We start from the raw sequence: 27522 nt of genomic DNA, 5'->3' as shown, positions 1-27522 counted from the left end.
GGGCAAGCCCTCCCTCCCTAATTTAGTCCTGCTGGCTTCCCCTGCACCCCTTCCCCGCCTCTGCCCCCCACCTTCCTCTCCCCGCTCCCGGCAGGGAGTCTTGGGGCTTCAAAGCTCTGGGTGCATGTGGAAGTAATTAGACCTGAGGGGAGAGGCTGGCGACCAGTGCCAGAGCCCGTGCCCCACGGACACTTTGAAGTGCACTCAGATGTGGGGCGGGCGGGGCACCGGGAAACCCCAGGCCAGCCCCGCCCTGCTGGGTGGGGGCTGCAGCCTCCTGGCTCCTGCCGCCTGCGGCACAGCCAAGGCAGGCCGTGCCTGGAGGTCCTTCTCCTGAGTTCTCAGTGCGTAATTAATGACGTCAGGTAAAAACTAAGGTTCAGGGAGAACACCTGTGCCCATTAAGAGACCAAGGCCCCAGCGAGGAGGCCCAGGGCCCAGCCCGGCCAGGATGTGGCCCATCCAGCCCCAGGGTTGGCTGGAGGCCCGTGGCTGGGAGGTGGGAGCAGGGCGGAGGACGAAAGAGCCCTCTCCAGGGAAGGACGACAGGAGGGTCTCGAGAGAAGCTCGCGACTTTATTCCCGCTCAGGGTGGGCAGGGGTCCTGTGGCCGGCAGACTGGGCACCTCTGGGCCGGCGGCGCTCACCTCTTGCCGGCTGCAGTGCAAACGCACAGGGTGACCTCGGGCTCCAGGCTCCCGCCCAGCAGCCTCTCCCCGCCCAGCTGCCCCCACGGGACCTGGCAGCTTTAGCCACTTGGGCACCTTGCCCAGACCCCTCCTTGCAGACTGGGCCATCCGGGGGCCGGGCTCGGGGGGCTCCACGGCCCCTTCCTCAGCAGTCGGCTCTGACTCCGAGGGCACAGGGTCGGAGGCTGGCGGCGGTGGCGGCGGTGGTGGGGTCCCGGCTGTCCTGGACATGCACCTGAGGGCAAAGATGCTGGCATAGGATGGCGGGGACTGCGGCAGTGGGTTCTCCCCACTCCTCTGGGCACTCACCTGGCCACCAGCGCGTCAGCTGCAGACGGGGAGATGGTGTGTTCCAGCAGCCTGGGTTCCAGGTAGGTGCCTGCAGAAGGCTCAGGCCACTGAGGAGCTGGCCCTACTCACCTCCCTGCGGCTCGGCTCCAGGAGGGGGCATGGCCAGGACAGGTGACTGTCCCACCCTGAAGCCCCCAGGGAGTAGGGTACGGGGGTATCCGGGGCCAGAGGTCTCCCTCCCAGACCTAAAGGCCGCTGCTCTGGGGCATCTGACGAGCTGCAACGTGCAACCCAGGGCTGGCCGGCGGCGGTGGGCAGAGCAAGGGGCCCCCACCCACCTGTCGGCTCCTCGGGTCCGAAGTGCACGAGGGCAGCAGGAAAGAGGTTAGCCTGCGGGGGGCGCAGAGGGGCTCAGGGACCAGGCGGGCACAGCGGGCGGGTGGTGGAGAGGGCTGCACCCGCTCCACGGGTGGCCTCGTGGGCGCTGCACCCGCCAGGCCCTTCCCACCGAACAGCCCGCGGCCCAGCTTCGCCTGTTCCTTCTCGGGCACCAACCACTGTGCGATCCAGGCGGTGGCACTGGACCGCAGGGACCTGCTGGGGCCAGCCCCTACTGAACAGGAAGCACTCGTGGTCTGTGTGCTCTGGCATTTTAACTCCCGCTCCTCCTTCCTGCCCGCTTTCCGGGGTGAAGTTAATACTCTGAACGCGGGAACTAGGCCTGGAAGCCCCCAGCCTCAGCAGGAAGCAAGAGGTCAGAGATCAGAGACAATGCAGACACTCACAGAACTCCTCCGCTGCCCCCCACCTCACCTGCGTGGCCCAAAGAACAGAGAGGGTGGCAGGCAGAGGGGGGCCTCCATAGGGACAGGAGCGCCCTGGGGGGACCCTCAACTGGCCCTGGCATGGGGCAGTGGGGGCTCTTGGAGTCCCAGGCCAAGAGATGCCAGCCTGATCCACCCCCTAGACTCAAGAGCCCACATGTGGGTTCCCTGACTCGGCACCAGGTCTTGCCTGGTGAGGAAGAGCCAGTGTCAGCCAGCTGAAGCTCCTCCCTGCGCTGGGTCCCCACACCCTTTCTGGGGGCCTGGGAACAGCGCCCCTCCTGAGATCCCACCCGTGGGAGTGGTGGCACCTGTACAGGTGTGGGACAAGGACACATCACATGACCCCTGACTCCCTGGAGGCCTCCCAGGCCAGGGGCAGGACTGTGGTGCAGACTCAGGACTGCAGGGAGGACCCCAGAGCCCCCAGGGTCGTAACCTGCCTCTGATCCTGCCCCTGCACCCGAGGAAGGCCGTGGCTGCGAGCCCCAGTCCTCTGCAGAAGGGCTGCCACTGTCAGCCGACTACGTCCTCTGTGCCCTCAGCTCCCAGCGCTTGGAGTCAGGCCGGGGCATCAACAAGAGGAAGCTTCCAAGACCAGTGAATATTCTGAAGGCCCCACTGTGATGCTCAGGATCCAAGTCTGGGGCAGGGGCTGCCCTCAAGCCCTGGAGGCACTGCAGCAGGGCAGTGGCTGGGGAGCAGGAAGGGGCACAGGGAGGACAAAGGCCCAGATTTCCCCGGGTGGCCAGCGAGGCCAGACCCTGGCTCAGCCAACCCACCAGGCAATGGGGCCACCCTCATGGTGCCACATCCCCATTTCACAGGACCTCACCCAGACCCAGCCAGCAGGGCTGTCTCAGGGCCACAGAGCCTGAAGCCTTGAAGGGCTCCTCTGGGCAGCTCCTCTTGAACCCAGACTCCCTGTTCCCCCTCAGCACCTGCCGGAAGCCCCCTGCCCACCAGCTTGCGTCTCGGGATTCCCAACAGAAAACAAAGGGGGTAAACAGCACAGAAGACCACCATGATTACCAGGAAGGAAGGTCTACCCCTCTGCTCAGGCTGACGAGGCCGCCACAGGTTGCGGTGGACCGCTAAGGGTGATGCTGGGGCCCTGGGCCAGGCAGTGGGTGAAGTGAGGCCCTTAATGCTTGCGGCAGCACCAGCACCAAGGGGGCTCAGGCTTGGGAAGGAGGCTGGACATGGGCACTGGGGACCTCTGCATCCACAGATGGCGGCCTCCTGTCCTCGGCCTCACCCTCCGCCTCGCCCAGCAAATGGTTACTCTTCCAATCAAGCGGCCAAAAAGGGCAGCTGGGCTGCTGTCCCCCACACCCACCATGAGCTGTCACTTTCTGGAGTGCAGGACTGGACCCGGGGCAGCCAGCAGCCAGAGAGCAGCCCTGCCAGGGACATGAAAGCAGGCGGCTTCCGCGCCGCGCCTGCTCACCCGCGGGAGGGAGGAAGGCTTCCTTCCCTGGGCCCTGCCAGCTCTCTGATCACAGGCAGGCAGGGACACCACCCTGCGCAGAGGGCCCCCGGCTCCAGAGCGAGCTGACGGATGAAAGGAGACGGCTGCTGGTAGCAGGGGGCAGAGTGTCACCAGGAATCAGGCCGAGTGGGCGGGACAGGCAGCACCCCAGGGTTCCTAATCGGAGCGGGGCCTGAACACTGGTCCCCTCCATCCCAAAGCATCTTCCAAATTCAATGTTTATCAACAGGCTGGCCAGCGAGGGAGAGCGAGGCAGGCGGGTGGGGACAGAGGAAAGAGGCCCAGTGCCTCTGGGGCTCCTGGGCACTGCAGAAGGGGGCTGGGAGGGGGAACAGGGGTGGGGGGGGCACCTTGCCCCCGCCGACCTAGACTCCTTTCCTTGGTGGGCTTCCAGCCTCTCTGCTGGTCTGGCCCCACCCCCCATTATGGTGGCTGCCCTGGGGAAGCAGACCCCCTCGCCCCAACTCAACCTCTGCAGGGCCACCGGTCACTTAACAAAGACCAGCCTCTGTTACTAATTAAAATATCTGAAGAGACTCTGAAGAGGAAACCATTAGGCCAGAGGGCTGGGGAGGCCCCGGCTGCTCTCCCGGGGTGAAGGGACAGCACATTCCTTCAGCTCTGGACAGCAGCCCAGCAGGGCACCGGATCAACGCTCCGCACCCCGGAGCACTCGGGGCCTCCAGCCAGTGGGGAGGGCCGGCTTGGCATTCCCCACAGAGGCTGCGGGTCCGGGAGGAAAGGCGGGGCAGGGCAGCAGGCCTGGCAGCGTCCCCTCCAGCCTGGAGCCAAACCTGCCCAGCAGCTGGCATACCAGGGCCCTCCTGGGCAGCCGGCAACCTGCAGTGAGGCCTCTGACCCTTGACCCTTCAGGAGCTCCCCTGGCCGCCCCATGTGCCAGTCCCTTCTCACCCAGACCCCAGAGGCAGTCCTGGCTGCGGGTGCCGGCAGCCAGCCAGGCAGGCCCATCCTTGCCGGGACAGGAATAGCAGAGAAGGCTGGAAAGCCCCCAAACCACCCCAAAACCGACTTGAGAGGTGCCCTGCTCCCTGCAGTGCCCCCTCTAAAGAGCCTTCTCCCACTCCTGGGCGGCTGCCCCTCAAGCATCAGCCCCAGCAGCGCCCCCAGCCCAGCAGGCGGCCAGTACCTGAAACAAGGTCAGCATGTGGTCGTCCAGGATGGTTTTCGGAGGAGCAATGACTACGGACAGACAGGTGGACAGTTGTCTGTGTCAGGAAGCCCCCCGCCCCCGCCCCCAAGGAAGACAGATCTGAGAGTGAGGAGGCCTGGGAGCCATGGCCTCAGGGGAGGGGTTTCTGAAGAGCCCCATCAGCCCACAGCACCCTGTCCAACTGTCTGCGGCAGCAAAAACCCAGCGACAGGCTAGGGAGAGGGCCTGGGGCAGACCCACCTGCGGGGGACCCCTGCTCGCACTGTCCCCGTGCAGTCCTGTGGCGTGACCCCTCACCACCCAGACACCCACCGCGGGAGAGTGGGAGAGAGGGTCTGGGCAGGACGCAGGGGGCAGAGAGGCCAACCTCCCTCCCCGACCCTGGGTCCCCAGCATGGGACCCGTGTGCCCGGTGACGCCGCTTCTTGGGAAAGGCTGCTTCGAGCCTGGGCTGGGAGGGGCGGGGGCTGCTGAGCAGGAGGGCCCAGAGACACGCTCACACAGGTGGAACGGCAGCTCGGGGTCACCCAGGTGGCTCCTCACGAAGTCCCGCAAGTCCCCCACTGAAGGAGGAAGCACGGAGTGAGTGGGGACCCCAAATTCAGGCCAGCTCCAGGGCCAGGCCCCTCTGTGCAGACCCCCACCCCCTACAGGCCCAGCAGTCTGACCCTGGAGGTATAGAACCTAATGCCCCCTCAGGCTGAATCCAAGCATGTTCCCGCCCGGCGCCCCCAGCAGCCAGGCCAGCGGGACATCCCTCCCTTTGCCTCTCGCCCTGCCCACCACCAGAGCCTGAGCTCTGCCCCAGGAAGCCCCCCCCAGGGACCTCGAGGGCCTGCCTGCCGCCCCTGCAGCCTTGGGTCCAGGTCACCAGGTACCCCGCTCAGAACGGTGGCATCGCTGCCGCGCCAGGCCAAGAAACCACTGCTGGGTGTGGGGAGCCGTGGGCCCACCCTCTCTGGGCCCCCTCCCACCCACGCCCCAGGCAGGCGGGTTCACGGAGGCACAGGCCCACGGTCGCCGCCCAGCCGGCCTGTGCCTGCTGGCTACCCCACAGAGACAACAGGGACCTGAAAGCAGCCAGCCCCAGAGCCCGACGGCCGAGCAGCCACAGTCCCACAGCCCAGAAGGAAGGAGCCGGGAGGGGCTCACAGGGTCCCCACCCTCCCGGGCGCTCACCGGTCTCACTGGGGCGGAAGCAGCCCTGCAGAACGTGGCGGTCAGGAAACAGGACCCTCAGGACCACCTGGGCCGGGACAGGTGGCTTGTCAGCAGGCCAGCCAGAGCCCGGCTGCACAGGTGGGCCCACCACGAGGGGCCTCCCAACGCACACTGGGCCAGCCGCCCCCTCAGCTCGGCTGCCCCGACGCCCCGGCCACGAGCTGCACATGAAGACAAGCCAAGAACCCATGTTTTTCAACTTAAGGTGGGGCTGACTGTTCTTCAGGAACCGTGAGCGTGCAGTCCTCGGCTGAGGCAGGGGACCGCGGCCAGAAGCGCTCGGGCAGCGGGAGCAGAGCCACATGCAGACCCGCGCCCCGCGTACCTTGGGGTAGCGCTGCAGCTTCTCCTTCATCTGAGCCTCCCGGAAGGCCCTGGTCACCAAGGGGGCTTCTTCCAGGCGCTTCCTGAGGGGAGGGGCGGGGTGAAGGCCCAGGCCTGTGCGGGCACAGCGGAGGCCCCACACCAGGTGGACTTCGAGAGCTGTTCCAGCACGCAAGGCCGGGTGGGAGCCCCTGCCCGGGCTCCGCCCCTCCACAGAGCTGCCAGGGCATGGGTGTTGGGGACCCAGACTTGGGCAGCAGGGAGCCTCCAGAGGGGGCCAAGGCGCACCCACCGCTCGCTCTTGAGCTGGGCCAAGCGTCTCCTGACGTCGTCCACGGTCACCTCGAAGAACTCGTCAGGCAGCTCTGAGGGCCAGGCCTGGAGCAGCACTTCCAGGTCGGGGTGGCACACCACGGGGTCTCGGTCCACTGGCTGGGCAGGCGGAGGGCTCGGCTGACACAGGTGCCCAGGACGGGCCCAGGCCCTTACTCCACGGGACTGGGGTGCTGATGCAGACCCAGGCTGAGCCCAGGCCACGGCTGGCCCCATCTATGGGCCCAGGGCCAGGGCCAGGTCTCCAGGGTGGGATGTGGGATCACCGAGCCTGCCCGCTCAGCCACACCAATGCTGAGATCCTCACCCACCAGCAAGGCATGTGGTCCTGGGGTCTCGGCTAGACTGGGCCAGCAGGTACCTCGTGACACCCTCATGGCTGGGGTATTGGGCAGTGGGTGGGCGGCAGCTCAGCAGGGCCAGCCTCCCTTGGCAGCACCTCTGCTCACTTCCTGTCTCTGAGGGAGGCCCCCATGAGCCCCCGGGGGCTGCCCGCTATCAGGGTCCCCCAAAGCAGGGGACAAACTTGGGGAGCAGCACCCTGGTCAAGGCCACGTCAGGGGCTCCATGGGAGGGGCGGGGAAGCAACAGCCCCCAAATTAGAGGTTTGGCAGAACCCTGCTAGCCGCTGGCCCCATGGCGAGGCTGACCCACCCCCTCCCTGGGGGAGCAGGCTGGCCCCACCCTCTGACCACCCTGGGGACACAGGAAGGGACGGCGTCCCTCCTAATTGGCAGCAATGGGGATGGAAATTACAAGGCAGGCTTGCCAGGCCTGCAGGGCCTCTGGGGGGCTAATTGCAGCGAGTGTCTCCCGCGCGACCACGGGGAGACCAGGCCTGATCAAGGCGTCCAGCAGGGCTGGCAGTCCTCCCTCCACAAAATGTCCATGAGCCTTCTGGGGTGAGGCCATGGTGCCTTCTGCTCACTGCCCCGTCCCGGCCTCGGCAAGAAAATCCCGCCTCCCGCCTCTCGACACCCAGGGACGGCTCAGCAGGCTTCTCTGACCATCCTTTCCTCAGCCTGGCCGCAGCCCCACCTGTTCTAAAGGGCTCCCATGCTGGTCGAGGGCAAAAGCTGCCCGGCAGTCAGGAGCTCACTCCCCCAGTGCACCTGCCAGGTGTCCCCGGGGCCACTCCCCCAGCCACACCATCCAGGCCACCAGCTGCGCCACACCTCACGATGGAGGGAGGCGGGCGCTCGCCAGGACACCCCTCTGATCTCAGGGCACTGGGGCAGGGTGGCCAGGAAGGGGTGGCTGAGGCCCGCGCAGCGGGGCCCGAAGGTGGCTGACAGAGGCCCTTGGGGGCTGCCCCCTCAGAGCCACAATCCTCCTGCAGCCCGCAGGCAGTCCACACCAGAGCTTTTTATAACAAGATGCCAGGCGCCAGGCTGCCCCCCACAGCCACGGCGCCTGCATTCCAGAGGGGCTGAGTGCTCGCTTGGGCTCCTCGGGGAGGACGAGGGCGGACGCGGGTGTGCCGAGCAGGGCACTGCCATGCCCACGAGTGCCAGGCCCCGGGCCCTGGGGCACAAAGCCCACAGGCCAAGGCGCGGGCTCTGGGGCCGCCCTGTCCCCATCCCACCCTGGCAGTCCCGGACACACAAGCCCCCTGGAGAACCCAGCACTCAGGTGACATGCGCTCCAGGGCACGGAGCTGAGGCTGACCATCCAGACACGGCCAGTGAAGCCTGTCCCTGAGAGGAGAAGGCCACTCCGGCCTCCGCGCCATCCCGGTGCTGCCAGTGCACAGCCCGTGGTGACCGTGGGGACTGCAGGCCGCTAGCACTGCCCACAACCCCCAGCCCACGGCCCGCTCCCCGAGGCCCCTTCCAGCACAGGGATGCAGGTGACAACAGCCATTAGCTTCAAGCTGCTCAGGGACCACTGACTTCCCATCAGAAAATAAACTGACAAAAATCTCTCTCTGTGTTGGCTCCAACCTCGATCCCACCCCTCCTCCAGGCCGCTGCTCTGCTCCAGAGGAGCCCGGAGCTGAAGGGGCTGCCTTGAGAAGCAGTCTCACACACTCACCTGCACCGCTCTGCACCCCAGGGGCCTCCCCGCTTCTGGGCAGAGAAGCCGGGGTTCCGAGCAGCCTCTGCTGCCCACCAGGGCCCAGACCACCCAAGTCCTAGAGCTGCCACCATGTCCAGCCCTGGGCAGACCCTGTCCCACAAGAACAGATGGCCATCTGTGGCTGGGCAGGTAGGACGGTCACCCAGCTGTCAAAGGGAGAAGCCACGGGGCTTTACACGCCTCCACGTGGCCCGCGTAACAGAGACGTTTCCCTGCAGAGACAAGAGGGGTGGGCCTGCAGCTCTGCGTGGGGCGAGTGGGGCAGACGCTGTGCCGGGGGAGGCCGAGCCCAGGCCCCGCTCACTTCCGACGCCTGGCCAGCCACCTGGCCCCCATTCGCTATTGCCTCACCCGCTTCCCCCGGTCGCGGGCAGTTATCACGCATGGCTCCCATCCTAGGTGGGTTTACAGAGATGCTTGTCAACGGAGAACAGACGTCTAGGATGACACGTCACTAAGAAAGAAACACCCATGTGGCGGCAACAGTCATTCACGTCTGTTCTCTCACCACCACCACCCTCACCACGGGGCGCGGGCTCCTGTGCGCTGGCCGCGGCCAGTCCCGGGGCCCAGGACGGGGCTCCAAGAGGAATGTCCCAGCTGGTGCCCAGGGACGCTTGCGGAGCGGCTGGCCTTCATAGCCCGCATCTCCAGGTCTGCTCTTCCAGAGGTGTCCAGGGAGCCCCGTGGAGGACGCGCCCCCACCAAGAACTCGACATCACCAGGCCTGGGACATTCCAGCAAACGCATGGGCTTCCCTCCTCACTGGCTCAAGGCTGGGCTCCTGAGCGCTGTCTATTCCAGAGACACAGCTCCAGCTGCGTCTTCCCGCCCAATCCTTTACCCCAGCAAAGTCAGAGGAGTCGTCCCTCCCTCAGTGGCCCAGATGCTGCTATCCGCGAGAGAAGGGGCAGAATAGTGAGGATGCAGCCGGAGCCAGGGTCTCAGCCCACGGAGTGGCATCTAAGTGACCGTGTCCAACGAGGGGGAACAGGCCTGGACGCCATCCTGCAGGGAGGAGGGGCTGGTCTGCAGGCTCCGAGGGGGGGCCACAAGGGACCGGACCCCTCTGGCGAAAAGCCTGGCAGGGGCTCTCTTTCCCGCAAGCACACAACCCTGGCAAAGATTCCCAGGTGCCAGCTTCCCGCGAGGGTCTTACGGAGAAGAGGATACCCAGAAAACCAGACAGAGTGGGATGGGTCAGACTGCTGGGCTGACACCCACGAGGGGCCCAGAGGGCGCTTGGGAGGGACAGGGGCACCCTCTGCGGGGGGTGTCCAGAGGCCCAGGGCCGCTGAGATGTGGGGACCTGGTGACTGATGCCTCAGAGGAGCCCCGCCGCACCAGGAAGACCCTTCAAGGGAGACCCCGGGGAGGGAGGTGTGACGCACTGCCTGCCCTCTGCCCTACGGAGGTCAGTGTGGCCCCAGGCATGGGCAGGGCCAGGCCCGGAGGGGACAGCCAGAGGACGTGCTCCAGCGGCGACCCGCTTGGGCACACGGGGTCCCCTCATGTCAGAAGCGGCCTCCCTGCTGCTGCGGTTTCATCTTCTTGACGGTAATTTTCCAGGACATGATGACACACGGAGAAAAAATGTGAAAAATATGTGGAGGTGACCTCAACCCCAGATCTTCCAGCTTCCTCGTGAGGGCGCTTGTCTTCCTCCCGCCGGCCCACAGGCCTCCCTCTCAGCCCAGACTCTCCTCTGACAATGGTTTTTGGTAACAGGGAACATGAAGCCTTTTCCCTTGAGGCTTGGAGCTTAAATGAATCACTACTCCAGGGACGCGGGCCAAACCTCTGTCACTCCCAGAGCCAGCCGCCCTCTGGAAGGAGCGCCGAGCCAGCACGAGGCTGACTGACCGGACAGCCCTGCACCCTGAACCCGAGCGCCTGGCCCGCCCGCCCTGGGCTGGCGTCCACCCCCGGGCCCGCCCCTCCTCGAGCAGAAGAAACGAGGGGAGAGCTTTCCGGAGCTGGAAAGGCTGGGCCAGGGTGGCACGCGGGTACCGTCTGAAGCGGGGCTGCTCCCAGGCGCCTGGTGTGGCCGGGTGCACGTGTCCGGGCACAAGGTCCACAAACCCCCAAAGGACTGAAGGAGCAGACACGGGGCACGATGGGGGAGGCTCTCCTCACCCGCACACCTGGCAGCTGCCCCCAGGGAGCCCAGGGAAACTGGGCACTCAGGTCCGTGAGCCGCAGGGGGTGGACGCACACCGTGGACCAAAGGGCCAGGAGCAATCCCAACAGGGAGCTCTGTGCGCTGATCTGGACCGGGTAATGCAAACCAGGGGGGCCCGGGTGCCCACCGTCCACTGTGGCTCGCAGGCTCGACACCCATCTCTCCCCGAGTCATCGTGACTGAGACCCGGCAGGACAGAGACAGCTGGAGGGGAACCTGCCTGTCACCGGGCTTTAAAAACTGCCTCAAGACTTGGCCGGGACCTTCAAAGCCAAGGACCCGTCTGCCAGCAAACCTCGGCGGGCATTCCAATTGAAGCCAACACTGTTCTTCTCAGGACAGTTGGGCCCCTGGGCCGCCACCGGCACCCAGGGGGCATCCACCCACAGGGCAGGGCCAGGCCCGCACTGTGACCTGGGGCCACACATGGGGGGAAGCGGGGGTGCCCTTGAGGGGCACGTCACAGACAGGCACCCCAGGCTCTGGCCAGGCTCCTCCCAGCCCCGTGTTCTAAACCTGCCTGTAAGTAAAGCAGGGAGCAGGAGGCAAGGCTGACACCTGCCTGAGGCAGGGTGCAAAGTGCCGGGCGAGACCCTGGGGCCGCGTCTCCAGCAGACGAGACCACCCCCTGGAAGGTGAAGGGGGGGGACCGCTGTCAGCGCCCGCCTTGCCCAGGGGGTCGGGGCCTTTGATCACAGACCCCTGTGCCAGCTGCGTGGGGGGACGCCTGCTGGGATCACACCGGCAGCACAAAGGGCTGCGGGGCGGCCTCCGGGGCCAGCGGGAGGACTTCAAAGGACAGGCCAGGGGCCGCTGGGCAGCCCAGCCTCTCCCCGCACCCGGCTCTGACGGCCAGTAAAACTACCTTCTAATAATTAACGTTCTGAGATCAAAGGCGGTAGCCGCCCGGGTCTGTAAACCATCCCGGGCCTCAGCCGAGGACCTGCCTGCATTTTATCCTGTCTCTTCTGACTCTCTATTCAAATCCAAAACCACACACAGGCAAAACATTAATGGGGAACTTGGAAACTCTTTTTGATTACTAAAGTGTACCTTTGAAGTTCCCCCAAAAGTTCTGTTTTGTTCCCTTCTCCCCTCCCCCAGGACTTAAGGGGACACAAAGCAGACACCATGTGGCTGGCCGGGCCCCCGGGTGTGCGGCTGTCAGTGACAGGAGGCGTGAGGCAGGCGGGCGGGGGACGCTCCACAATCAACCAGCTGCTGGGGCTCCCAGATCAAAGACACGCACTGCTGGCAGCCAGGCGGACTGTCCCCGGGACCCCTCCTTCTTGGAGCCCCTGGGGTCAGTGCTCGGGGAGGCACTGGGACACTGCCCCTGGACAGCAACCACATCCCGGGCCAGCACCAGCCCCCCAGACACCAGCAGGTTCCCAAGAGACACAGAGACCTGCAGCCTTCAGGGTGGGAGAAAGTGACAGCTAGCCCTGGCACCAGATTTCTGGCCCCCAAACCCTGGGGCCTCCAGAGAGAGCAGGTCCGGTGGGAGTCAGGCCCCAACCACAAGTGTTCGCTTCTGATGGCTGATCTCAGGGTCCAGGCTGTGAGACAGGGGACTTCATGCTGTTTCTAATGGGGTCCATACACCAGCGTAGAAGCTACTGGGTCCCCAGAGGGCCAGAGCACTACCATTGCCACCTCCCCAGGATGCACACCTGTCAGGGGGACTGCCTGGGTCCCCCACCCCTCCCCTGTCCATTCAGCAAGAACACACAAAGGGGGGCTCAGGGAACAGGAGTGGTCCCGGCGCCTGCCCCTTGGCAGGGATCCAGGCTCTGTCCCACGGCCAAGCCCCCCCCCCAACTAGGCCCTGCAGGCACAGGTGCCCAACCCTCCCCCATCCCCAGGGGTGTGACCTGGAGGCAAGAGTGAGGAGGAGGCCCCAGAGGAGACAGGATGTAGGCGGCGAGCTCCAGAACTAAAACGTTAGTTAACCACAACCAGCAGTGTTGCTAACACCATCACTGAAACGGGACGGATACCTGGAAGGCAAGGACGGCTTTATGGGGGAAACCGACCCAGGACCTCACCACACAAACAAACTGAAGGAGGAAGAAGACATGGGGTCATCTCGACGTGGGAAAAACAGCTCATAAAGCTTTATAGCCCGCTTACAATAAAGAAAAATTCTCAGGACGGTGGGAATAGGAACTCCTGACTTGATAAAGGCTTTTCCACAGCACACATCATCCTTCAGGTAAACTACTGCCTCCAACGTCATGGTCAAGGTCAAGCAGGGACGCCCACTGAACTGGCTGCCAGTCAACAGACACCAGAGGCCCAGCCACTGCGACATGACAAGAAAACACTTGAGAGAAGGAAGAGCATCAAGACAAAAAACAAAACTGACATGACTTGCAGAGACTCCAAGTGAAGCCAAGCACTGCTGGAACCAGTGAAGCAACAAGCCCACAGCCTTCCAGCCCCCGGAGCCTCCTCAGGGGCCAAGCCCAGGAGGTGGGCAGCCCAGTGCTGGGGAATCCACATGCCTCTACTGGCAGCAGGGTCTGTGAGCACTGTGCAGTGAGCAGTCACATGGAGGGACCCCAGAAGGCAGTGGAAGCTCAGTCGTATGACTTGTGACAGCCCTACTGAAGAAGGTCCTGCACCAGCATCCAGCTGGAAAACACCCCACAGGGGCTCAGGCCTGTCCCCTAGCTTAGATGCTCCGACAGGGCTGCAACGGGCCAGGGCAGCCTGACCCACCAGACCGGCACCATCAGATGGAGGGGTGGAAGACACTGGTGCGATGCCAAGAGCCACCTGCAGAAGTGTCGCCCACCTGGGGGGGGGCCCTTGCTCGAGGGGCCACTCCCTGACCCGTCACTGCCTGTTCAATGTGACCCAAATTGCAGGACGCCTTCCATCGCTCATGTCTGTTGCGGTCAGAGCAGTGGACAGGGGTGGGCATCACTATGGGGGAGGGGGTGGGACAGGGACGGCTGGAGCCCGAGGCACTCAAGGACAGACTCAGCATCGAAGACAACGTGCTGCTGGCAAAACCTGCCCAACACTGCAAAACTGGTGGTGGTGTCTACACAGTTAAGTTATACCTCAACAGAGCTAACCACACAGAGAAGACGTCAAAGTGGCAGCCCAGGGCCCAGGCCAGTTCATCCCAGCTCAGGGAGAGCTGCAGCCCTCCTCCCAGCTGCGGCTCAGGGTGGCCAGGCGCTTCCACGCCCCAGTCCCTGCCGGAGACGCCCAAGGCCCCACCCACAACGCCTGTGAAGGGGGAGCAAACTCGCCCTCTCCCGCCTGTTCAGGGAGCGCCCCACACGCCCATGGGCTGGTGGCGCAGACAGCGGGGGAGCTGGGGGGATGCCCGGCTCAGGGGTAAGCGTGGTGTGGGACAGTCAAAGCCAAACCTCCTTCACGTCAAAAGCCAGCCAAAGCCAGCAGCCCAGGCAGAAAGTGGCAGTGCCAGGAGGCAGGTTCTCCGGCTGTGACGTGGCTATGGGGACACACAGGTTTGCCAAAACCTACCCACCTGCATTTCTAAAATGATGACTCAACGAAGCTGATCTCAGACCGAACAAAACCCCAAGAGCGCTCCCCAGAGACGATGACAACGCACCCAGCAACCCTGCTGTACCCCAGGCTGACCGGCCGGAGGTCAGGCCACAGACAAAGGACCCCGGCGCCCAGCACGCCCTTACCGGCTCCGGCTCCGGCTCCGGCTGGGGCTCCTGGCCAGGCCTTGACTTCTTCGGCTTGGAGGGGCCCGCAGGGCTGGAGAAGGACTTTGGCAATTTGGCTGAAGATGACATGAGAGGCCTTGCGGACCCGGAGGGGCCCCCCAGCCGCTGTCCTCCACCCGAGAAAGGAACAAAAGGGGCAGGTGAGGGCTCCTTCAGGATCTGCTCTGTCTGAGCGTCTGTGAGGCCGGCCCCCAGGCTGGCTGTCTCGTCCTGATGGCTCACATCGCCCTGGCTGAGCCCGGCTGAATTCAAAGGAAGCCGAGGGCCGCTGGCGGCCTGCTCGGCCTCTGTGGATGGCATCAGGCTTCCCGGGCTTTTGCTCCAGGAGGGCCCAGGCTCCTGCTTGCCAGCAGAGTCACATCGCTTCATGGCAAACCTGCAGGGGGAGGCCCAGAGAGCAAGAGAAACTCCACACTCAGCCCCTGCCCCCGGACTCCAGCGTTGTGCCCTCTGGTGACGGCCACACCAAATCCAGTCCCGTGGATGCTCAACTCCCCACGGCCCCATCCCGTCCACCGCTCCTGGGGACAGGAGCACATACGGGCCCCCATGCAGGCCTGTCCACCCTGCAGCCAGCAGACCCCTGACCGGACACACCACGCCCCACGGCGCCCAGCCTCCCAGGCTGCTGGCGGGAGAAGCCACTGGGCAGGGCAGCTGGGCGTTCCCATGTTTGCTATTCCCTGTCCTCAGAGACCCCAGCTCTCTTTACCAAACCAGACTCAGATGCCCCCACCTGATGATGGCACTGCCCCCGGTGAGGCCCAGCGACTGCAGTGTTGTGCTCTGCAGGGCAGCCCTGCCAGTCACCTGTTGGGAGGGAAGGACATCCTGCTGACCCCTCCCTAAGCGCCCTCCGCCTGCCAAGCCCACCACGCGCCACCTGCCTCCAGCCGGGCACTGTGTCATGGGTACCGCAGGGTCCCCTGAAGGCGTGGGTCCAGCCCCTGCACCCTAATCTACACCCACGTGTTTGTCAGCTGGCCCGCATCGGTCCCCCCACCCCACCCCATGTGAGGGCTTGGCAGGCAGAGCTCGGGCCAGGTGAGCCAAATCTGGCCCGCGGACCAGCCCTCTGAGCGCTGGGACTGACCACGATGGCCCCAATCCAGGCCCAGATGCCCGAGGCCCAGTGGTCTGTCTCCTCCAGCGGAGGGAGGGCTCGTGCCCCAGACGCCTCCCACTCACAGCCCTAAAATACCTGCCCTTCTCAGCCCTGGGTCAGGAATCTCCAACTGGGATAAAGAGGTGGGCGTGTCTCGTCCACATCGCGGGGCCCTCGGGGATGGCGGCCACCCCCGGCCAGGAGAGGGCGCTTGGCCAGGGTGAAAACAAAAAGCCCCTGTGAGCCAGGGGACCAAGTGCCAGGAGGGTCCCCGTCACGGGCGGGCAGGCGGGGACAGCAGGGCCTCAGTGCCAGGCCAAGCCTGCACCACGCCGCACTCGTTTTGAAAAAGATCAAAACACAGAGCAAAGCAAATATTTATTAAAATGAAACCACTTTTGTGACTCCTGGGCTTTGGGAGAAGCTGAGAAAACAAACAGGGCTCTGAGGGAGGTTTGGGAGCAGCCCGGGCGGCCCGCGGTCGGTTCCAGTGGAGCCGGCGTCGTGCCTTTTTTCCATGAAACACATCACGCTTTCAGAGCCCAAGTCTCCCTGTCGCTGGTTTGAAGGCAGGTCTGAGGGAGTGAATTTTCCAATTGGAAAGTGGGGCTGGGCCTGCGTGGAGACAGGGAGTGGGCGGCGGGGCGCGGGCCAGGCGGGCGGGCCGGCAGCTCACCTACCTCACCCCTCATGTACACACAGACTGGGCTGGCCTCACACGGCTGCTCCAGACACTCCCTGCAAGGACAGAAGAGAAAGCGCCACAGGTGGCTGCTGCCGGGGGGCACGGGGGCCCTCTGGACGGTACCCAGCCAGTCACCGTGGAAAACTGCCCGCCCTGACTGCCCCCATGGCTGGCCGTCAGCAAGTGGCCTGGGGGTGTCTCCCACCTGCCTCCAGGCCCAGAGCACAAGAAGGACACAGAGCAGGGGCACAAGCCTCGGGTCACTGTCAACTGTGCTTGGGGTTGGCAATGAAAACCTCCCAGGGACCCTGAGAAGCAGCAGTAGCACTTGGCACGAACCCACTATGTGGACTCTGAGGGGGGCTTGGGGGTGACACCAAGACAAATGGGGCAGCGGAGGGGTGGACACCGCCACCAACGTCCTCCCCTGTAAACCAGAGCTTAAGATGGGAGGGAAGGGCACCGGGAAGGACAGGTGGACAGGCTTGAGGATGCGGGTGAGCGGGCACACAATGTCACCCACACCCACGGGACAGCCATCCCCACCGCGCACCGACCTGCGCTGGCCCTTGAGGTTATGGGGCACCGCGTGGCCGAGCCCTGACTCAGGATGGTTAAATGGCTGGCAGCAGGCCTGTGACAACCAAGTAAAGTTGAGTCCTACATCTCCTGACACAGAACTACAGAACTGGCGCCCAGATTGACGCCCCAGGCCCCAGGGCTCACACGGACACACCCCGCCAGGACGGGGGAGAGTGGCTGGCTGTGACTGCACACGGACGCTCCAAACACTGGTGACCGCACACTCCGTGTGGGCTCAGCTCCTTTCGCCACCTGTCTCTCTCATTCACTTTCAGTTTTTGCTTCTGTGTGTTTCCCTGGGCGAGGACACACAGCCCAGAGCCTGCTGCAGGGGCCCCGGGAGGAGATCGGCCCACGCTCTCCCCAAGCCTGTGCTTTACCAAGAAGCTGCTCCCCAGGGAAGGCTTCCGGCCCTCAACCAGGACAACGAGCAACGCAGGGCAGCCATGGTAGGTGTGGCCCTGCACACGCGGCAGGGCCAGGTCATGACCCAAACGGCGGGGGAACTGGCCCACCAAGCCCCAGCAACCCCCGGCCTCAAGAAAACCCGAGACTCCGAAGCACCAGGGAGACGACCCCAGCTGGGCCTGCGCGCTCTTTGTCCTGAGGCCAATACAGAGAAGGAGCGAGGGAGGTGCGCTCCAGCAAACAGGGTCGCAGGACCAGGAGGGGGAAGGAGGTGGGGAGACGTGGGGGTCCCCTTTCTCCCAAGGGCGACAGAGACAAACACCTGGGTTCAGAAAGCGGGCTGACCGCCCATCACGGGACAAGCGGGGTCCCCTCTGCTCTCAGGGTCTCCGGCCAGGAGTCCTCACCAGAGATCCCTGCCCAGGGCACCCGATGGTGACACGGGGGACCACAAATCATAAACAGGGATAACGCACGGCAGCGCCCGGGAAGGCCTGCTTGCCTGCCGCCCTCAGAGGCCTTGGACATCAAACAGCCGCGGCTTTGATGTCGGCTCCTCCAGGGGGATCAGGTTCCCGAGTGTGGGATCTGAGGAGAGGCCTGTAAACACGCCGAGGGGAGGAGTGGCCGCGATCGCTTCCAGACCTTCTCGGCCGATTAGCAGCCTCTCCCATCCACGCGCAAGATCAGGGACCTGGGCGTTCCAGGGCGTGAGGGAGGAGAGCCGCCCCTCCCCCAGTAGGTCTTGCTGAAGGTCTGCGGGTCTCCAAGGGAGCTCAGCAGGGCTCCCGGGACCCCTGGACCCTGGACCTGCTCCCACACCCCTGCCCGGGCAGAGCCACGGGGCGCCACTTGGCCTGGAAGACGGTGCCGGGGGTGATTGGTGGGGTCTTGTTCCCTCTAAGGCCAGCAAACCTGTGCCTGTGGCCGGGCCAGGGGCCGGGTGGGGCGGGGGCTGCGGCTGCTGTGTTCTTCACCCCCGCAGAGAGGCCACCTCCTGGGCTTGGGCCGTGACACCAGGAGCCTTCCCTGCAGAGATGCCCAAGAAGCAGAGGTGAGACTGGCCAGCCCACTCGAGGCCAGTGTTATCTACGGCGGGTACCGGCCCACGTGGGCACGAAGCATGCCCAGAGCCGGCACGGGGGAGGCCGGCTCCAAGTGTGAGAGCTCCTACCAACAACAACATGGAACACCTCCTCCCCCGCTGGCCGCGTGCACAGAGAGCGGCACCTGGGACACGCCGGGCTGAGTTAACTGTGTTCCTGAGATTAACTGCGCCTGCTTTCACTTTCCTTTGCTGTGGCTGCCAGAACACTCTGAATCACCTCTGTGTCCGCACATGTGGCCCACGTGGCCCAAACACTGGACAATTAGTTGCTCCAGATGCTGGGGTCAGAGCTGGGCACCATCCACCCTGATCCCCAGGCAAAGGAGCCGCCGCCTGACCAAGAGTGGACCTGTGCTCACCCACTACGGCTCCCGGCCACGCCCGGCACACCAGCAGCTCTCAGACACTTACCTCCTCCTGGAAGCTTCCTGTGAGAAAAACCAGCTTCCCGCCCATCCCACTGTGGGGACCCCAAGACTTGGGCTTCCCAGAGCTGCCAGTCCCCAGGTGTCAGGGGGCCGCCCCACGTTGGCAGGGCCCCGCAGTGGTGGGCGGCTGACTGCACTCCTGCTCGGCCGCAGCGCAGCCTCACCAGCTCATCTGGTATCTGGCCACGACGTGGGGGCCGAAGACGCCACCCACCCTTGCTCATCTGAACCCTACTTCAAACACCAGCTTCCAAGAAAAGGCCTGGATCCGTGCTCCTGGAGATGACGCCCAGGCAAGTCCTGGTCTGCAGGTCCAGCAATGCCGCCTCTAGAGTGACAGCAGAGAAATGACCAGCTGCCTGACATCAGTGGGCAGGCAGCACACATAACAGGAAACAAGGCCGCAGGAGTGTCCAGGAAGACAAGATGGAGTCACAGCAGAAGAGAGGGTGGAGGACACCCCCCCACATGATCACCCCCAGGGCCTGCCTCCTCCTGTTGTCACCCTGCTCTTCTGCCACTGCCCCGCCACCCCCAACCCGTCCTATTCCTTACATCTTAAGCCCAGCTTACCAAGTCAGCCAGTCCTGAGAGGCTCGTGTGAACCAGCGTTCCCAGCACCTTGGTGCCCTCCCCAGAGGCAGGCCCCGGCCGCCTGGCCAGTGGCCTGAGAGCCAGGGGAACTTCGGCCATCGTGACCGCACGGTGACCCAGGCTCCCCTGTGCGGGCAGCTGAGGAGCCACCGGCCTTGCTGCCCCGGGCCACTCCTCATTTTGGTGGGAACAGCCTGAGCAGAGGGCCCCAGAGGCACCTGCGTCCAACGTCTGCTGCCCCAAGGGGCCCCCTCCGCTCCCCGTGCCCCACGTCTGCTCCTCCCGGGTGGATCCGCCCAGCTGCCCTGCGACGGAGCAGACCTAGCAGCTAACTTGGAGGGTACATACGGTACACACACGACCTTCCGAGTCCAAAGATGGCTTTGTTCCACCCTCACCCCTCAGTAATCTGGCAAAACAGAGAATTCTAGAACAGGTCAATTTCCTGCGGCATGCTGAAGGCACCGCTCGGCCACCTTGCTGGTGGGGCCACAGGGAGCCCGAGGCCGAGCTCCAGAGGCGTCCCACCGGTCCAGGCACAGGAGGCCGTCACCCTGGAAACACACACCTTCAGTTCCAGGACTGTTTACCGTCTCCCGTTTCCTCTTGTGCCCCGCTGTTCTCCTTCCAGAGACGCAGCAGCAGGAGCCACATCCTGGCCTTCCGGCTCCCCCTCCTCCGGCCTGCCTCTGAGTGGTGGGCCGCTTGGCTCTGCAGCTGCTCCCCAGGAGGCACCTCAGCCAAGACGGCAGGGACCCTGCGCCCCAGGTCCAAGCGTCTCGTGGCCCCACATGCCCTCAGGCGTCTGCCACCACTGCAGATCAGCCAGGCCGGCTGACCCTTGGGCACACGAGCAGCTCCGCAGCACCTCGTCACGGGTGGCTGGCGCTGACCACTGCACCTCCCACTGCGGCTCTCCTTTACGTCCCAAGCACCCTTTCTTGTCACTGAGCATTCCCTTTCCACGGCACCCAGCCCCAGTTCCAACAGCTTCTCCCTCCTGGGAGAACAGGACCAAACGCCACCACCCATCCCAACAGTGGCCATCTCTTCCTGGCTGTCCGTGCTGGCCTCTCACAGTAGTCGTCTTGCTCAGACAACTGGGCACACTTGGCTGTGGCTCTCGTTTACACCTGGGGCCCTGGCCGCAGTGCAGCTGCCTGTCATTTTCTGGGTGGGGACCTGGGGAGCCACCCAGGCCCACCATCGGGAGCTGCCGGTGCTCCGGGAGCCACATGGGGGGGCTCAGGCTCACCTGACCCCTGTTCTCGGGACAGGGCTCACAGCCCCAGCCGTGCAGGCAACCCCAGTCCAGAGAGCCTACCCTGCCCAGGGATCCACCTCTGGCACCAGCAGCGTGGAGTGGGAGGGGATCCAGGACCCCATCTCATCGAGCACCTGCCCTGGCCCCCCCCCACGTCCTGTGCCATCACTGCCTCAGCTCCGTGCTCACTCTGTCCGTCTTCCAGGCTGTGTCTCTGCACGGTCCCCTGAGGTCATTTTAGAAGCTTTCTGGGATGGAGAAGAATCACACGCTGGCTTCCAAGCGTTCCTCCCACTCCTCCTTGCTGCCCCCAGGCCTTTGCACTTGCTGCCCCTGGACCCAGATGGCTCCTTCCCTGCGCCTGGTGCATCTGGCTCCTCCAAGACCTCCCCCCCCCACGGCGTTTTGCCTTCTCTGTGAAATCTGACTGCTCTGTACACCTGCCTGTCACTTCTGGGGGACGAGCACCCAGCTCCCTGCTGTAGACCCAGCCCGGCCCGCGCTGAGTAAGCGAAAGAATGCAGGAGAAACGGAGGCAGAGACCCCACCGCCTCGGCAGCACAACAGCTAAGAAGGCCAGTGCTGGCACCCGGGCCCCGGTCTCCGAGGAGCCCGCGCTCCTCTGGGTCCCCATCCCTCGGCTGAAACGAGGGCACCAGCAGCCCGACCGCCCAGCTGGCGGCAGGCGCCAAGGACAGCACAGGCAAGTGGCGGCCTGTGTGCTCATCTCGGCGGCAGCGGGTGGGGTCACCCTAGTGGGGGCGGGGAGCTCTCTCAGGAGAGTGGCCGGGAGGGCAGAGGCTGGCCGAGGGTCGGAGGAGCAAGGAGGGACCCCTGGGTCTCATCACAGGAGGAGCTGGGCAAGAGGGGCCACCAGCACACGAGGTGGGCAGAGGAGCCCATCCGGGCGGCGTGGGCCAGCGAGCAGGAATCTGGCTGTGGGCGCCACGATCAGATCAACCAGGCCGGAGCAGGCTTTCCTACAGTGAGGCCCCATCACCGGGGGCCCTGCCCAGAGCCCCCTCTTCCACAGAGACAAACCATGCGCCAGGCCCTGACAGCAGCACTTGAGACACATTAGCTCATCTCATCTTCACATCACCCCTCGGAGGCCCAGAGAGGGCAAGCAACTTGCCCACGGCCACACAGCAACCAGTACACTCTCCCACGGTCCCTTCCACGCTGTTGGCAAAGATCTTTAAAAGCAGACACACTTTCGTCCCACAGTGAAAAACCAAAGCTTGAAAGACTACCGTTTCGACACACTGAGGAGCAAAGTTTAAGCCATTAATCACCAGACAGAAGCTGGCAAGCTCGTCCAGGAGAACTATGACCAGCTGTCACACAGGAAACCCAGCAAGAAAGACAGGCCACTGGCAACCAGCACCTGCTGCTACAGCTGATGAACAACGGCCCGTCTCCCCACACCAGTTCTCTTACCAGGGCCACAAAGCCCAGCGGCACAGCCTCCGGCGCAGGCACAGCTCGGGCTTGTGGTCGAGACCAGTCCCGCTGATCGTGGCTGCATCCCTGCCACAGAGGGTGGCAGAGCCTGGAACCTACCCTCTGACACTTACCTGATCTGTGCAAAATGGCTGAGAAGCTCCCAGAGCGTCTGGCCTGAACAGAAAGTATCTTGCAACCTGGAGCCATCATCCAGCTGCAGAGCTATACGCACCTGCGGGGGAGACGTGGAACCCAGTTAGGGAGAGCAGCGGGTCCCGCTGGGCTGGGTCTGATCCTCATGGGGCCGGCGGAGGGCATGCCCCATCTCCGGGGCTCCGGGGGCCTCACGGGCACGTGGGAGCCAACACCAGGGTACGTGCCGCTCCTCCGCACACGCTCTGCCAAACCTGCAAACGTCTGTTTGCTGTTGTGTCTCAAGGGGCCAAGTTTTGGAGTAATTCGTTACATGACAGACAACTAACATGCCGTGTTCGCTGAATTCTTCTCACAAATGACGACGCTGCTTTCTAGTCCATCTTTAACAACTGTCTCCCTAAATTAAGACACGAGTCTATAACCCAAAAGGGGGGAAGTGCTCTCCTGTCTCTCTGCCTAGTGAGACACACGCAGAGCAGCACGGGCAAGCAAACTGGAGCACGGGGCTGGGCCTCGGCCGGCTCGGCTGGCCCGCCCGCCCCGCCGGCCCCACCCCGCCGGCCACGGCCCCACCCAGCCCACGGCCCCGCCCACAGGCCATGGTCCCGCCCGCCCGCCCCACCCACGGGCCACGGCCTCGCCCATGACCGCGCCCACAGGCCCCCGCCCAGCCGCTCTGACCCCGGGTCGAACGCTTGCCTTTCTAGGTTGTCGCTACTCCTGCCTTTCTGGCCCAGGGACTCTTCTTCAGGGGCACAACTATTTACGTGAAATCCCAGTAACAAACAAAGGAGGACCTGCTCGTGGGAAAGTGCGAGGGGGTTTCCTAATCACACCCCAAGGAATCCCCAAGGGAAGTCAGGGTTCCTTCTACATGAAAGGCTGAGAACCACAGCTGCCATGGAAAAAGAGGGGTACTAGGCTCAGCCCCCGCCGCTGACTCCCAGCGCGCTCTGGAGAGCGGACATTGCCCCCGGGCCCCAGACTCCTCGTCTCTAGACAGGGAGGAAAACCACTTCCCTGCTGTGCTGGGAGAACACATGGCTTTGCGTGTAAAGGACTCATGTAGGCACAAGAGGGCAGCTAACGTGATTACAGTCTCCATCCACAGTGACCCAACCGTCACTCACTGAATCTCTGGGACCTAAAAGTTACTGATTTGGTCGAAGGCAGTGGGCTGCAGTTGGAAGACTTGGGCTGCGGTCTAGCCAAAACCTGTCCACAGAGGCCTGTGCCAGCTGTTTCCCCGTCCCACAACTGAGGCTGTGCTGGACACCGCACAGAGCCCTGCGGGATCTAAGATTCTTGATGGTTTTATGACCAGAGACACCAGGTCACATGGTGAATGCTGCCAGCGCGGTGAGACAGACACAGCACAATTAATCACCCCACCACTCCAAAAACATTCAGCATAAGGAATGAAAAATCTCATCTCCAATCATCAGTTTTCAAAGCAGAAAAGTGGCCCCGGCTTGACCGATAGAAGGCAACCTCCCCCTGAGGATGGGTGCCTGGCTTGCAGGGTGCTCTTCCAGCAGCAGGCATGCCCTGCCCCTCTGCCGGGCCTGCCGAGCACCCTGCAGTCCAGCCTGAACGAGGGAGCCGGGAGAAGCAGTATGGCCGGCCCCTGCCTGAGCGCCACCTACCATGGTCTCGGGCCCCTCGCGGCTCCGGGAGATGGGCACCATCTCCAGCTTGGCGTTATTAGGCAGGTTGGCAAATCTCCACTGGAGAGAGAGGTCAAGCACATTTCTCTGAAACCTGAAAAACAGACCAGAGCCTTGGGCTGCCTGCAGACCCGAACACGCCCCTGTCCAGTCCCCATGCAGCCCAGCCAGGAGCAGGAAACAGGCAGTGAGGGCCGGCGCACAGAAACAGCAGGTCCCCAACCCCAGCACAGGGTCTCTGGAAGGAAAGAGAGTGAGCGCTGACAGCTCAAGCAAGAATGGAAGGAACACGGGCAAGTCACCCCTGGGCAAGCCAAGGGCCTGCTCCTCCACCCTGGGGAGCAGTGACCAGCCCGAAGACAGACCCAGAAAATTCCTAATAGAACAATGCCCTGTGGTTGAAGCAGTCCAGCCACGGTGATCACTCTCCCTGTAACTGGTCCCCAAAGACCAGTGACAGATGGCAAAGGTGCCAGAGAACCACACATGAAATGAGCCAGTCTGAAGTCCCTACGAAGAGCCAGGCCCTCATGGCAGCCGAGACTCGCAAAGCCAGGGCCTCCCAGCCTGGAGCAGCCCATCAGTCTCTGTGTCCCTGTCCCGGAGGTATCAGCTGCCGCGTGGGGACCTGGCAGCTTTAAGCTTCCAATGGATGAGGAAGAGGCCCACACCGGCCTGCAGCCTCTTCTGATCCTCACGCACAGAGCTCCTGGGTCCACGGCGGGACAGTATCCCGGGAGGAAGTGGGGGGAGCAAAGTGAACTGGTGAGTCAGGAAGGGGAATAACCCAGGCCAGGAGAAGAGGGCGGGTGGAGAATCCAGGGACCTCAAGACCCCTGCTGTCTCTACTGGCAGCTTGCCCTCCTGGGAAGTGAGGCCAGGATCATGGTCAGCACGTGTCACGAACAGGAAACTTAGATGAGAAGTGCCGACAGGTGGCCCTGGCCAACCAAAGGCAGCGCTGGGACCATGTGCAGCTCCTAATGTCCAGCTCAGATCACATCTCGTCTGTGGACAGACAAGGAGTCTGACACGTCTTTGGGAAAGAGGAAAGAGAGGAGAGCATGGGGGCCTCGGAGACCCGGACCCAGACCCACGCCCGTGGGCAGGGAGGGTGGCGGCCAGGCAGCTAGAGCCTGCCTGACCCTGGGCCCTCTCCTCACGACCCCCTTAGCTCCCAGGAACCCTACAGGAACGAGAACCACCACTGTTAACCCTCACATCACTTGAGTCTGAGAAAAGCTCCCGCCCCCAGCAGAAGACACTACTGCCGTGTGGCCTCCACTTTGGAGGAGACAGACAGTGGCCAGAATGAATCACCAGGAGAGTGAATAAAAGAACTTATTCACACCTCTCAAAAGTCAGGCTCTGAGCTCTATTTTTACTGAAGTTGAGGGAAAAAACTACAGTACTGGCGAGAGAATGTGAGATCTGAACACACACAAAGTGGTCACTGGACTGCATGAATGCCAAGGTGCCTGTGCAAACACCGGTTTTCTGAGCAGAACAGTTCATGAAGCCTGGGGCGTCTGGAAGACCTGGGAAACGAACAACTTTGATACCCATCTTCAACAACTTCAACGCTGAGTGCAAGACAGAACAGCAGACCTAAGGAGACCCTGACGGCAGTGGGCTGGGAAGCTCTAGAGGCGACAGGAAGGGGTCTCGTGCACAAGCGCACATACACATGTGCGAGGAACTGCCTTCCTCAGCAGTGGCCGTGGCTTTTTAAACAAATTACACGGTCAGCGGATAAAAGGGAGACAGTAGAAAAACTGATACGTGTGTGAAAGAGACTCAACATTCCGACTAACTCCCATCAGACACCATGCAGAGGCCTCAGGTAGATTCAGGGAAAGCAGAGAGGGTGTGCGGCTCTGTGACAGGGCCCCAGGGGGACGGCCCAACATGGCCCTGGGATTCTCAGTGGCTAGCCATAAGGCAGGGATCCTGGATGACGTGAGGGCACGTTCACTCAGGACCCCACTCTGGAGAGCCCCACAGAAGAGGCAGCACGGGCGGGCCTAACAGAGTAGGCCCTCCTGCCTTGGGAGGACAGCCACACCTTGAAGGACATACTGCTAAACTACAACTCCAGGGGCTGTAAGGCCATCAGAACCACCTATAGTTTGCAAGTTTCTTCCCATTTCTGTGACCACAGCCTCTTGCCCTCAGAGCCCCACCAGGAACTTACACAACCTAATGCTCGAAAACCCACTGGCAGTGGGTGGAATGGTGGCCCCCAAAAACATACATCCACATCCTAGACCCCAGGACTCACGAACGTGACTTCATTTGGAAACAAGGCCTTTGAAAATCTGATAAAGGATCTCGAGGTGAGGTCACCCTGAATTATCTGGTAGGCCTTAAATCCAAAGACAAATGTCCTTACAAGGGACGGAAGAGGAGAAAGACAATACACAGGGAGCAGGGAGGCAGAGACAGGAAGGAGGTGACCATAAGCCCATGGAGGCCTGGGCCCCCAGAAGTTGGAAGGGACAAGACATGGTCCTGCCCCTGAACTCTGGAGGGAGTGTGGCCCTGCCAACACCTTCGTAGGGGGCTTCTGGGCTCCAGATGGTGAGAGAATAAACTTGTGTTGGTTTAAGCCCCAGCGGGACCCTGGGGGAGGAGGGGATGGACTTGGACCCTGTAGCCACCCAGAGCACACTCACTTCAGGTCATATTCGTTGGGGTTGAAGTCCTGCCGCCGGCACGTGTCCTCCAGGACCTGGGGGTGAGATGAGGGCATGAGCCACTGGTCTAGCCTGGTCACCTCCCCCCACCAGTGCGGCGGGGCAGTCAAGTGGCACTGAAGCAGCTGAAGGCACAGAGTCCGCCTCCTGGAAAGCTGGTTGGCTCTGCCGGACAAAGCCTAGTACAAGCCACGTGACTGACTACCCACGCAAAAGCTTCACACGCCTCCCCTGCAAATCCTGCTCACGCTGGTCCTCCTCATGGACCTGTCTTGTCATCCCAGCTCGGCGGGACCCTCCACACCTTCCCAAGGCCACAAACTATCTTCCCACACACCCCAGGAGGTCCCCTCCCCACTTTCAGAAAGCCAGCCCCACTGAGCCCTGGGGAGCCCTCCAAGGCAGGACCTCCCCCCTTCCGGGCCCTGCACGCACTGAGCTATTCTACATCGGCTCAGCACCCCCGCCCCACCTAGTGTGCGCACCGTCCCCTACACAGCTGGGCCCAATGAGCATTTTCAATGACGTAGGCCAGCTGCCGGGTGCAGTGCAGCGAGTGACTCAGCACACCCGGCCACAGCGCCCCGGGCGGGAGGGCGCCCCTGGAGGCTGGGCCGCGGAATCGGGTGGCGGTGGCAGGGAGCGCGATCCCCGCCAGCCTCTTGGGGCGGCACGCCTGCCCCCTCCCCGCAGGGACCCGGAGCCCCGCGCCCGGCGCGGAAGTGGGCGGGCCCGCCGCGCCAGGAGGCCGCTCATTGGCCGCCGCAGGACCCGCCCCGCAGGTCCGCCCGGCCCCGCCCCGCAGGCCCCCGGAGCAACCGCAGGAGCGGCCCGCGCCGCGTCCCCGCCGCCCCGTCCGCACCCGCCGCCCGCCTGCGGCCGCACCTGCAGCAGCACGGTGCTCGGCGTCACCTTCACGGTGTGCCGCCGCCCGTTCGGAGCCAGCACCGACACCGCGGAGCCCCCGCCGCCTGCCGGGGCCGCCATCTTCCGTTCACGTGACCCACCGGCCCGGCGTCAAACAACTTTATCTGCAACAGCCGGACGCACAGCCACGCG

The 27522-nt window shown here is 63.7% G+C and overlaps 1 protein-coding gene across 9 annotated transcripts; it reads right to left on the bottom strand.

The window, feature by feature from the left end:
- Positions 1 to 556: 556 nt before the first annotated feature.
- ASPSCR1 (ASPSCR1 tether for SLC2A4, UBX domain containing) lies at positions 557 to 27522 on the bottom strand. 9 transcript variants are annotated; one of them, XM_072939877.1, is made up of 18 exons: positions 27349 to 27522; positions 26443 to 26498; positions 24396 to 24500; positions 23747 to 23861; positions 22076 to 22176; positions 18020 to 18133; positions 16110 to 16167; positions 15061 to 15134; positions 14283 to 14700; positions 6304 to 6443; positions 6013 to 6094; positions 5646 to 5712; positions 4967 to 5029; positions 4443 to 4495; positions 1318 to 1369; positions 998 to 1067; positions 739 to 923; positions 557 to 656 (listed from the first exon to the last, which is right to left on the bottom strand). In XM_072939877.1, exons 1-18 carry the CDS (start codon positions 27448 to 27450, stop codon positions 643 to 645), a joined length of 1869 nt encoding a protein of 622 aa, XP_072795978.1. In that variant the 5' UTR covers positions 27451 to 27522; the 3' UTR covers positions 557 to 642. The 9 variants fall into 9 exon arrangements, with proteins under 9 accessions (XP_072795978.1, XP_072795977.1, XP_072795981.1 ...); XM_072939876.1 differs by having other exon boundaries at positions 764 to 923; XM_072939880.1 differs by lacking the exon at positions 18020 to 18133.

The sequence above is a fragment of the Vicugna pacos genome, chromosome 16 (assembly GCF_048564905.1).
Source record: "Vicugna pacos chromosome 16, VicPac4, whole genome shotgun sequence".
NCBI lineage: Eukaryota > Metazoa > Chordata > Mammalia > Artiodactyla > Camelidae > Vicugna > Vicugna pacos.
Note: the sequence above shows the minus strand (reverse complement) of the source record. Positions and strands in the feature narration are given on the sequence as shown.

Coding starts and splice junctions, on each gene's coding strand:
- ASPSCR1 (XM_072939876.1), bottom strand. CDS start 27,450: ATGGCGGCCCCGGCAGGCGGCGGGGGCTCCGCGGTGTCGGTGCTGGCT. Junction 24,501..26,442: donor CCCAACGAATATGACCTGAA/GTGAGTGTGCTC, acceptor ACTTCCTCCCGG/GATACTGTCCCGCCGTGGAC. Junction 6,095..6,303: donor GCCCAGCTCAAGAGCGAGCG/GTGGGTGCGCCT, acceptor CCCTCCCCTCAG/GAAGCGCCTGGAAGAAGCCC.